Source organism: Quercus lobata, chromosome 5, assembly GCF_001633185.2.
Source record: "Quercus lobata isolate SW786 chromosome 5, ValleyOak3.0 Primary Assembly, whole genome shotgun sequence".
Classification (NCBI taxonomy): Eukaryota; Viridiplantae; Streptophyta; class Magnoliopsida; order Fagales; family Fagaceae; genus Quercus; species Quercus lobata.
In genome coordinates this window covers 60,330,560-60,343,018 of record NC_044908.1, presented here as the reverse complement: position 1 = coordinate 60,343,018, position 12,459 = coordinate 60,330,560, and the positions used below count along the sequence as shown (strand labels likewise).

General features: G+C 34.2%; 1 protein-coding gene across 2 annotated transcripts; it reads right to left on the bottom strand.

Annotated features, from left to right (window-relative positions):
• Nucleotides 1-20: 20 nt before the first annotated feature.
• Nucleotides 21-8,821, bottom strand: LOC115989610 (protein MEI2-like 5). Of its 2 annotated transcripts, XM_031113391.1 has the most exons (13): nt 8,565-8,820; nt 6,481-6,523; nt 6,248-6,391; nt 5,748-6,169; nt 4,297-4,455; nt 4,086-4,202; nt 3,826-3,977; nt 2,950-3,041; nt 1,907-2,867; nt 1,718-1,802; nt 1,527-1,595; nt 1,121-1,300; nt 21-862 (listed from the first exon to the last, which is right to left on the bottom strand). In XM_031113391.1, the coding sequence occupies exons 2-13, from the start codon at nt 6,509-6,511 to the stop codon at nt 734-736; spliced, it is 2,541 nt and encodes an 846-aa protein (XP_030969251.1). In that variant the 5' UTR covers nt 6,512-6,523; nt 8,565-8,820; the 3' UTR covers nt 21-733. The 2 variants fall into 2 exon arrangements, with proteins under 2 accessions (XP_030969251.1, XP_030969252.1); XM_031113392.1 differs by lacking the exon at nt 6,248-6,391 and having other exon boundaries at nt 8,565-8,821.
• Between the last annotated feature and the right edge of the window lie 3,638 nt (nt 8,822-12,459).

Sequence of the window (12,459 nt, the reverse complement as noted above, 5' to 3'; positions counted from 1 at the left end):
TTCAAAAGCCACCTAAAAGATGTTGGGAGTTTCCCACATCTGGATTTAAGTCACCTCCAGTATTTAAGAGTTTACAGAAATAGTTATGCCAATTATAAACCATGCCCCTCAAAACAACAAAATCTGGAGCGAGTAGCATCACAATCAGTACAATCTCATGTTTCAAATACAACATGCGAATTTCCATTGCAAGAATACCAAATACAAAGGATTGAGCAAAAGAAGAAAAAAAAAAAAAATCTGTTCTGTCTCCCCCACTATACAATTTTGTGCCCCATGTTAAATCACAAAACCCTCAAAAACCTCCACCCTTGATACACATATATCCATATAAACATCATATTTGCAGATTTAATTTATCCAACACCCAATTACAAAAACAAAAACGAGCCCAAAATGAAAAGAGAGTGGAGAAAACATGGCACAACTGATACTGCATTTGCCAACTCAGATAGTTATGTTTACTCATGCTTCAACTTTGCTTCTCCCTCGTATATCAAGCCAGTGATCTGCAATGCATATCACCAAAATGCTCCTACAGGCTACAGGTTCTTCCAGAGCTTTCTAGCAAAATTATATAATACTAGGATACAAAATCTCCATACCTCCTTTTCCTTTCCCCTATTAATAGGATTCATTTCTTCCTAAAATTTATACACTTGATTATATACGGCAAAGTTAGCATTCCCAGCCACCATCAATTTGGGCTGAGCACAATCTGCATTAAATACTGTTAACAATTCTCAGGCCCCTCACCAGGGCCAACCTTTGTCGGGCTTCCTGAAGAATCAACCAAGTGTGACTCATTTGGGGTAAGGACCTGGATGTTCAAACTGCTGGAGGGAAGATGTTCTTGAATGATCTATACATAAACCATGTGAATAAAAAATCAACAAAAGCCATGACCTTGACCAATTAGACCACACTGTTAGTGCTTATTCAAATTGATTTACAGACAATTGTCTATTGAAGTCATATCGATAAACATAAGACAAAGATACGTCAAGGAAATTCCAGCATGCTTGAAATTTCTGAAACTTAAAGATATCCATCATTGAGACTAATATCACCACAATCAAGCTTAATCCACTAGCATGTTATGCAGTTAAAGCTTTATTACCTGATCACCAGCCTCTGAACCCTCTGAGTGAAAGAGAATTGGACGGCATCGCTTGTCTTCATTCATCAAGCTTGAATTCTGGAAATGGGTCACAAGGGCAGCCTTACCCTGGATTCGAGCATATGCCAAGGAAGCAACTTTCTCACTATTAAACTTCTCCCACTTCTTTCCGTTAAACGCCTGCATAAAATTAGAAACATTAAATTAGATCTACAATTTGTCTTTCAGTACATTATTAACCTGGAAGCCCCTTTCACTTTATAACATGCAAGGACCTCATCAGTTGCTAAGCCAAAACTAACATTTATGAGGTCAGGGATAAGGTTTGACTCAAAATAGCAGGCAACTAAGAGAACCCAAGGAACTGATCCAAAGAAAAAATACACTTGAGATATAAAAATAAAACCTCAAAGAATGGAATAATGTGAGAAGGAGACAGCATATTGATAAATGCGTAGCCCACATTGCATTTATTCTGCACCAACAAAAAGAAATGCCAATCAGTTCCAATTGAAGAAGAATTAATGGCTAAACATACAAATACAAACTAGAAAGAATTGTTGAAGCTTCTCCTTCACTATCACCATATATAATTACCTTGAAATCAATTGGTAGATAGAGAAAATCATAAGTACCCCTGTGGTTTTCATCAATAGCAGCTAATAACATTTTTGAGGTGTATCTGTAGAACAGGAATAACAAAAAAATCATCATGACTAGGCTTTCAATAATGCAAATATATGGCTATCTATTCACAAATAACAGAAACATAGAGCTAATTCTTACTTATTTGGGATATTTTTTATCATTAAAGTAGTCCGAGTATCTTCCCCATTTTTAATCTTATCTAAGTCAAGCTGAAACTGTTTCTTGCTATCAACCTGGTTCCCACTATTTTCAACCCTTCTGTTCCGCCCTCGCTCAGTCATGCCCTCCATGCTGGTAGGTGGCAGTCCAGAGTAAGGACCATTACTTAAAAATACAGGGCTAAGCCTTGGCGAGGACCGTATCCTGAAACTTGATGAACCATTTTCAGACATGCTCCCAGGTATATTAATGCCAGGGTTAATTGCAGCACGAGCACCCATATTTACCATAAAATTTCCATCATTAGGACCCAAGCCCATGCCTCCATAAGCTACAGGATTCACAAATGAAGTTTCTGGTGACTCTGGGAAGAAACCGAAGTGCCTCTCAAACGGAACACCAGAAGGAGCAGATCCAACATGATGATGGTGAAGTGGCTGGGACGAGCCAAGCAAAGAGCCATGCCGACCCGAGAATGGAAAGGCATGGCCCTTTCCATTAGATGTATATGGATGTCCCACAGATGGTCTTGGCCAAGCCGAAGAATTGGTGTGCTCTGAGTACAGATTTGGACTTCCCCAAAGAAACTGCTGTCCAGATAATGTTTCAATGCCAGATCCATTTGAAGTAGAAGGACCAAAAGAGGATATTGTTTGATGGTATTGGCTCAAATTGGGCTCTGGAAATGAATTTGACTGTTGCAAGGCAGCTCCATGTGCTGCATTTGTATTGGTAAACATATGGTCCACATGACCACCCCTTCCTTGGTCCTTGCCAATAGGAGCAACCTTCACAGAGTTTGATAGTTGAGGATGAAGAATTGAAGCCAATCCGGGCAAATTGTTGCTAGTGGTTGGACTCATGGTCCTGAAACCAGGGGATTTACTGATAGTTTGCATAGAACTATGTTCAATAGGGCTGTTATACTGTGCCCAGTTACCTACATTGCATTGACCTCAGTTTGTCAAAGAAATAGAAGTTATAAAAGAAGAAGGAACGAGAAGTCAATAACAGAAGACTACCTGGTGGAGAGCTGGCAATTGGTGAACCCACTGGAGGTCGAAAACTCCGAGATTCATCTTGTTCAAGCTCTTGATTCAGTTGCAACATCAAGCTAAAAAGCATATTCCAATGATAATAAAGCAATATTCAGCCACACAAAAAAACAAAAAAACAAAAAACAAAACAAAACAAAAAATAAGGGGAAATTAAAAATCAGCTATTAAGAACTTTGAATTTAATAATAAATAGTAGATGAAAAAAAAATTCCACTGATACTTCGCAGGAAACACCAAGAGTGGATACAAAACAGACTACTCTACTCCCATGACAATAATAGTTCTACTAGCAACAATTTCCACTTCCTTACTGTTAACTTGTCTTTTAGGAGGAAGCTTAATGCATCAAGGAATGAATTCTCGCAACATTTTTTTTGATACATAGATAGTTTGGGTGGGAGAATTCGAAACCTAAATGTCTCCATTACAAACACTAGGAGGTGCCAACTAGTTGAGCTACAAGACTCTTGACCACAACATCCAAAGACAAGAAACAAAAAGACCAAATAATGTAAATTTCTCTCAAGCAGAGTAGCGGTGGCAAGTCAAAGGGAGAGTTTGATGGTCGACATCTCAGCACAGACAGAGTCAAGTAACGTAAGTTTGCAGTAAATCATGTGCACTCTTTCGTCCCATCAAATACATGGATGTCAGATACCAGAGTTCAACACCAAAAAAATAAAAAATAAAACATTATTTTTGCACACAATTAATTTGCTACCAAAAACAAAGTGAAGAAATATTATTTTTATCAAGTATTAAAATGACTATTACATGAGAATTAATAGTTTTGACAGGTTATATTTAAAATGAAAAAATTAAACATATCAGTGTACGCACTTTCGACGAGCTCCACCAGGGCGACTAGGTTCAAGCTTTATGCGTTTACCAGCTATATCACTTCTATTTAATGACTTAAGTGCTGCTTCTGCGGCCCTAACATCATAAAATTCAATAAACTTATGATGCCTCTTGTGTGGTGTTTCCCTTATCTGCTTTGTACAAAATTACCAAAATGCACAGATGTTAACCATATATGCAAAAAAATATGCCAGTAGAAAATGAGGAAAGGAATAATATAAACAGAGATGAACTATCACCTCTTTGACCTCGCCATAAGCCCCAAATATTTGACGGAGATCTTCATTTGAAACTGATGGATCCAAATTAAAAACTACCAGGGTTCCTTGATTAATATCCTTGTCTGATGGATTATCCTGGTGTAATACAAGGAAAAAAATAGAATCATATGATGATCGAAGTATCAACACCAGAAAAGTAGATTACTTGGAATTGGCATTTATCTTAAACCTTTGGAATTGAGAAGTGGATGTCAAGTTTCCTCCTTCGCAATGGCTTGTTTTGTAATCCACGCATAGCAGTTCGAGCAGCGCGGATATCATAGTAAGATATCATCACAAAACCCCTATGTTTACATGCAGTATACAGAGTTCTGATATCACCATATTGCTACAAAAAGAAACAAAACAATAATAAGAAGAAAGATATTAAAACATGATTTAGCACCATAATTTGTATAGAAAGGATATGAAACCATTAGTATTTAGTTAATAAAGAATAAGAATATATACTGAATTGAATCTCAGAACTCACTGACTAGTTTCTGCACTCAACAATTATTGAGTGTCGGCACAACAATTGAGAAAACCTCTATAATTTAATCGATAAAAGGGAATGAAGGAAACATGCTTCGATAAACTAATGTTGAGTTCCTTCTGGCAGACACTAATAATAAGTTGAGTACTCAAGAAAAACTGCAGTGAAAATATAGATATAAGTTAATTATTTTATTAAAAAAAAAGAGTTTCATTAATTCACTTTGAATGACAAACTCCCCTTGCCTTATCGTATCCTCCGTGCTTGCAAACTCCCTCACCACCTCGTCCAACACTCACCACCACCTCCATATAAACCCCAGACCTTTGTTCCACCTCCCAGAACCCTATCTCCCCAACAATGAAGGCAAACAGACACTTATATGAGCACAAGTGACTTCCAAATGGTGCAAAGTTTTCCCCAAAAAAAAAATGCACTCCTGAAAGGCTGAAAGCTAATCAATTTCTGCACCCAAAAACCTTACCCTAGTCCTTGTAAAATTGATGCCAAGATCAGTTATAAGCTCTTAATTAACTACTTATTCATAAGAATGTATTCTATAAGCCAGACACTATTTACTTCATGTTATACAAAAACAAAACAAGGCAATGCCCTCCTTAGCATTTGAAACCAGGATGTGCATGAAGTTGTACAAAAAACACTAGAAAACCATGTGAAACATTGATACAGGTCGAGCATATAAACAAGTGCATTACTAGGAAAGAAGAAAGGTAAAACCTATTGATCACGGACCACAATCTTTTTTTTCTTTTTCTTTTTTTTTTTTTCTCTTTACTTGTTGGAGGGAGGTGGAGGAGCAGGGAACATGATTAGGAGATATTTCTCAAATTTCGTTCAAATGGTTCAAACCTCAAGCATTATAGATGCCACAAGAATTCAAACAAAAACAAACTTAAGCAATGAAATCAAGAAAGTGACATAGTAAAGAAATTAACAATGTTTCGTGTGAAACGTCAACTTCTTTCTTGGATGAATATGTAAAACATCAAATTTTATCCATGAAGCATATCCACCTGTGCATTTGCAGTTGTAAATCGACAAAAGAAGCTGTCCCAAATCACATGATAAAACAAAAATGTATTCTACAGATTATACTAAGAGGATCTTGGCATAACTCTAATTACCTCAAAGAGAGTTTTTAGTTCTGAATCCTCAACATTACTATTAATATTCCGAACAAATAATGTTCTCGAAGGATGTTCACCATATGGGTGTTCTCCAGCAACAGCTCCCACGCCATTTGGAACAGCATAGGGAGGCATCCCATTCCCAACACCATCAGATAAATTTATCTTTGACATACCCATGCTCAAGTTCTCCTGTAGATCAGTTTCCAATTCCATACCTCCTCCACTACCAAAAAGATCATAATCTTCCAAGTCTTCCAGTGAACCAGGCAACCCACTTAGGTCAAAATCATCCATTATGCCAGCTAAAAGTTCATCCTCGTCATCAGGAAGAAAGCTTCCAATTGCATGAGTTTCAGGATCTTCAAGTGAATCATCATCAATAGATTGACATCCATGCTCTGTTTCATTCAAGTTCACTGCATGTTGGACAAATCAAGTAAGAATTCATGCAATGAAACGGCATACAAAATCTATAAGAAATCTCCAGCACCTACATTTTTCATGAGGAAGAACAGGCAATGAGCTTGAAAAAAGGCTAGCATCACTAGAGGCATGGTAGGAATCAGATCCAGATATGACCCCCCACGCACCATTGCCTGCCTCTTTAGGAACATTTATTGGTGGAATCTTAGTAAGACCTATCAAAAGAAGCTCATAAGACTTGTCCATCAGAATTTTATGCCATCTACTCCCCACATAACACAATGGACATTTTTTAGAAAATTACCTGAAGATGAATGGTTTGGAAACTGCTTCATTGCATCACCTTTCTGATTAAAAAATGACAACATATGTGAGAATCAACTTCTGCAGTGGTAAGGTATTTGAAAGAAAGAGAAAAGTTGTGTGCATCAGAATGATAAGTAAATTATTACTGTGAATGGCTGGTAAGATAATATCTTATTTGCTCTGGGGAATGAAGGTCATCACAAGAAGAGGACCCATCCCCTTCCGCTCACCCCAAGGGGCCAAAACTTACTTATCTTATAATAAAAAATCACAAAAAGCAGCCACATACATGATGAACTCTTATACTCAAGCACCATGACAAATAGCAGCACACTTAGAGAGCCATAAAACTTGAAAAATAAGAAAACTATGGAAATTCAGATTATGACAGACTAGAAAAGATAAATTAATAGATCTTATAAACTTCAGGGCTCATACAAAATGCAAATTCCAAACATAAATTGTTGACAAGCTAAGGAGAAAAAAGATATGAAAAGACTGTAAAGAGCTCAATCCTAGATGGCTGGCTTCACTATTTATTCATGTTAGTAACAAAATAAAGTTACATGATTGCCTTTCCTTGCATATAACACCCAACATTGTCCAAATAGATCCACCTATTATTAAATAAGTATAGGCAGCTGTATTCATGATACTGCCCCTGGTAAAAAAGGGTCATGGTGCATGTTAGTAACAAAATAAAGTTACATGATTGCCATTCCTTACTTATAACGCCCAAAAATATCCAAAAAGATCCACTGAGTATTAAATAATTTTAGGCAGCTTCATTCATGATACTGCCCCCAGTAAAAAAGGGTCATGGTGCACATTCTAAACCTTAATAACAAAAACCACTGGAACTTCAACTGCAACAAAAGCAACCCTTGCAATACGGCAATTAGCCTAAGAGTCATCCATTCACGCATCCATATCATACAGTTCAAAGCAGTGCTGCTTTGCTATAACACATAAAACAAATCCAAGCATAACTTTCAAAACATTTCTTAAGAGTGAATCACTTAAGTCTGTGCAAGGATGCAGCATATCAAACTAGGTTCGCAATTCTAGCTCTAAACTAAACACTCAAAAGTTCTTATTTCTGCTGCATAGTTAACTTTCATTCATCAGGACACATAACAAATTCATAAAACTCCTAGGTGCAGAGCTAGGAGTTTGAGCATTCATCAAGATACCAAAAACTCTTCGGATCAACTAAAAGCTTTGCGCCAGTGCACTCTTTTTGATTGGTCAAGGTGTTGGGGTAGTTCCTTGTCTCTCTTAGACTAGCCATTTGATTTCTGTACTTTTGTTTTCATTGCTACTTTGTGTTCATCATCGTGAATTCAAAAATTTTACTATTTTTTTATCAATAAAACTGCACTATAAGTACCTATCAAAAATAGAACTCCTATGTGCCCCTTTACTACAGCTTATTATTTGGGTTTTTGAAAATGGGATTCTAGGAAAAAGTGAAATTTAAAAAGGTTATACTTTGAAACTTCTCCCATACCCCGCAAAAGTGTGAACTTTGTACACTGGCTACGACCATATGCAAAATGTTCCGAATTGAAGCATCCTATACACAAAAAATAACTACAAAAGATATAACTAATTAAAGTCACAGATGATTAAGTCTAATCCATACATATTCAAATGATATTAACAATTTAACATACTTTCCCACACAAAAAAATAATTAAAAAAAAAAACTTCACCCCAAAAAAAATAAAAAAACCCATAATTACAGAAAAATAAATACATGAGTGTCTAAGTTAAACAATTATAGTAAAGAGAGAGAGAGAGAGAGATGAAGCAGTGAGGTTCAAAGTTTAACAAATTACTATACGGAACAGTAAAATTTTCCATTCGAACCAAACAGGTTAAGCAAAAAAAAGAAACCCAAAACTCAAAACAAAATTAACCAATTAAACTCCACACAATCACTATCCAAACACTAATTTTGGGAAAAAGAATTCGATCAAACCCAGTAAAAAACCATTCACACCAATACAATTTCGCATTACGCTAAGCTACCAAACAAAAAAGTAAAAGAAACACAGAGAGACAGAGAGAGTAATTTACCACAAAGTCAGCGAACCAAACCCTAGAGCTTCACAGAAGAGAGAGAGAGAGAGAGTCTTCACGATCACAGAGAGAGAGAGAGAGAGAGAGAGAGAGAGAGAGATGCTACTCTTTGTTAGTACTTAGTTCTAGCTTTCTCTCTCTATAAGCCCAAATGGGAATGCAATTTTTTTTGTTAGAGAGAAAGAAACTATGATTGGATGAAAGAAGTGAAAAAAGAGCAGAGAATGATTGAGAGAGAGAGAGAGAGAAAAAGAGAGAGAGAGTTTGGTTTCTTTCTTTCTTAGAATGTGGGCTGATTCATTCATTCAACTCTATTTAAATTGCTTTTGGTGTCCAAAATTTTTAATACTATTCTCTCTTTTTTTGTAAAATAATTGTTTTTAGTACTATTAGTATTAGTTTTATTAATTAATTAATTAATAATTTTTTGAAATTTGAAAATTTTGAAGCTTTGTGAAATAATTGGTATGATAGTAATAGCTAATAGGTACTACCATTTGGATAAATGATCCATATCCAAAAATTTTGACCTTGATAGTGATCTTAATTTACTATATTGACTAATTTCTATTTGGGGTGGAATGGATAATGGTAATTTTGACCCAAAAAAAGGACAAAAATGGGTATTTGGTTTTGTTGCTTAAGAGGATAATGACGAGTCACATCAGCCAATCCGAGTTCTTTTTAAGGAATTTTTTTAGAGAACCAGCTTAGCATGATGATGCAATTACTCCATTTATTTAGGATTACGATTCCAGATCAGTAATGCTACAACCATGTAAAATTATCCAATTTTACTACAACTCATCACGTAATAAGTTGAAGTAGTAAAGTGCGGTAGGTTTATATCGGTTCACACATTTATTACTTATAACTTATCACATGTAGAGTTGTTATAAAAGTTGTGTAATTTTATGTGATTTTAGCATTTTTCAATTCAAATTTTGACAATTTTTTTTTTTTTATGAAATATACATTTATAAGATGAAAACAGAAATTTAAAAAAAAAAAATTTTGCACGACAAGACACCGACATGGGACAAATTCTCCATTATCAATCTGAAGCATAGAAAATCTGAGTTCATGTGCTTTTTGTTTATAGTGATATGTTTGGTTACTATCAATGGTTAATTTTCTCAACAACCTGGTTTGCATTATTGCCCGAATACAAAAAAACAAATTTTTTTTAGATTTGGAAAGTCCACCAAGTTTGCATAAGAGATCACACTTTTTCTACAAAAATTTGAAGACATAGAAAAGTATCACCTTTGCTTCCCAATTTCGGTGTCTCAGCCTGATAACAAGGAGCAAACTCCATAAAATGGATTTCATAAATTGAACTTCTATCATATCTATTAAAAATAAATAAAGGCAATTCAAATGAATATATGTGATTTGATATGCTTTGATCATTCAAAGCTATTATATCAATCTCAATACTTGAAAGGTAGACTAAAAAAACTATAGAGTAGAAATTCGGGCTTAAGAATATGTTTTCAACTTTTTTTTTTTTTCATTTTATGAAGGTTGTTACAAATAATTAGGGCATCAATTACCCTAATGATATGTAATATAAACAACAAACAAATTTGTATTGCAATATAAACAAGAATTACATCAACATAGATGAGTACCCCACCACCACTAAGCTCCAAGCAGTTTTTTTTTTTTTTTTTTTAACACTTATATGCACCTAATTTATATTTAAATATGAGATGTGCTATGTCTATAATATTTTCACAACACTTTCACAACAAATTATAGGTTATTACTTGTTTTAGTTTAAACCTTATCGCGGACATTACTTTTTTGCCCACTGGTAACAGCAACTAATAACTTGTCACTTATGATATGTTGTAAAAGTATTGTCAAAATGTTGTGGATATAATATTTCTTTTCAAATATATGTCTGCTTTATTATTTTGCTAGATGTAATCACACACAAAAGTATACATTTTATTATTTTGCTAGGTCATTCACTCATTTGTCAAATTAAAACATTTAGATCCATCACATTATGTCTCAACTAACCTAATAATTATAAGACTTTTAAATATATGTATATATAATCAAAGTTATTGTAGAATCAAAATTTTATCGCAATTTCGATCATCATTTTGCAACTCAATTACATACACAATTTAGATGCATACACTTCATTACAAGCAACTTTAAATGTTATTATGAGATTGTTAGTATTGGATGATAATTCTGAAATCATGTAATAATCATTCATAGAGTTATTGTTTATAAAATAAATGGCAATTTATACTTTTTTCACCCTAATCTATCACCCCAAGTACACCTAATCCCTCTAAACTATCAAAAAACACAATTTACCCCCCAAAGTTATCTTTGTTTCAATGTACCCCTACTGTTTGTTTTGATGTTAAGTCTAGCAGAATTTAATATTAAAAGACCAATTTACATCTCTCCAACAAACAGACTAGACTGTAACAATGCTAAATTTAAACCTCTTCCAATTTACAACTTCTAGCTAGGGATAAATTGGTTTTTCAATGCTAAATTACATTAGAGTTAATAACAAAACAAACTGTAGGGGGATAAGTGTAACGTATTTTTGGAATTAGGAAGTTGATTGTGCATTGTGATAGTTCATAGTAATTGGGGTGATAGTTTATGGTGGAAAAGTAAATTTCCCCTAAAATCAATTATATTCTAGGTTGTAACACGTGCTTATGTACAGAAATATTCAGCAATTGTGATGATGAGATGATCTTACTTTGGTAAGTGAGGCTGTCATCTTGCTTGGCACCAGAATTAAGAAAAATAAATTGGACACGTGAAACAATTTTAGATAACAATTAGAAATTATTTTGGATTTTGATTGTACTTCTTATATGTGTGTGTGTGTGTGATTCTATAAGTTTATTACCAATATCGAGCAATGCCCAGGCCTTCAACTAAATTATATGAAAATATAAGGGGTCACAAACTAATAGTATCAATACATTAATGATATGAATAAAGTCAGGGGACACAAAATTTTCACTAATTTGTTTTATATTAGTTAAATTAACATATTGTAATTGATGCAGAAAAAAAAAATTATATGTTATAGTACAATCTTGTAAAAGTGATGTTGCATCACTTATAACTTGACACCTATAAGTTATGAAGAACCATCATGTCCCCTCAAGAAAAAGAAAAAAAAAATTCACAAATTCACCTTGCAAGTTCTAACAACTTCTCAATAGTCTATTTTATGCCATGTAAATAACTTTGCATCTCTTTCTTATCTTCTTCACTCAAACCTGAGAAAAATGAAGAGATGACAATCAAACTTCACCAATCGCACAGGACAATCAGAGACGATGCCACGTTCAAGCCAGGGTGGTCACAGGACCACCTTGACCTGGGAAATTTTATATATATATATATATAATAATTTAAAATTTTTATATTTGCCCACCCTTTGAACAAAGGTTGTGACCACCCTGAAATTCTACTTCTCCTTCTTGTTCTCCTCCTCCTTCTTCTTCGTTCTACATTTCCTTTGCAAATCTTTTTAGTTTTTCTAATTCTTGAGTTGTCTGCCCACTTCAACTTTATTGCATAGTTTTGTGTAATATTATTTTTAGTTTTGTTAGCCTTCACATGGCAAGTACAAGTAGTATTTGAAAAGGAAGCTGAAATTCAGCTTTTTATTGACTTTAAGCCTCCTGCCTCCACGTTATCATCATCTTTTCTTCTCTTTTCCTTTTTCTTTTTTTTAATTCAGCTTTTTTTTTTTTCTTTCTCTCATTATTAAATACATTTTAATCTTATTATATTTTAAAGATTGTTAATTTGTTTTTTGGGCTTAAAGATTGACATACTAATTGAAATATGACTTATAATTTTAAGACCCTTAATAATTTATATGAGTTTT

Excerpts from the sequence above, each read along its gene's own strand:
- LOC115989610 (XM_031113391.1), bottom strand. The coding sequence starts at position 6,511 with ATGAAGCAGTTTCCAAACCATTCATCTTCAG. Across the intron at positions 4,203-4,296 it reads TCCACTTCTCAATTCCAAAG|GATAATCCATCAGACAAGGA; the intron begins GTTTAAGATAAA and ends GTATTACACCAG. Across the intron at positions 863-1,120 it reads GTTCAGAGGCTGGTGATCAG|ATCATTCAAGAACATCTTCC; the intron begins GTAATAAAGCTT and ends GTTTATGTATAG.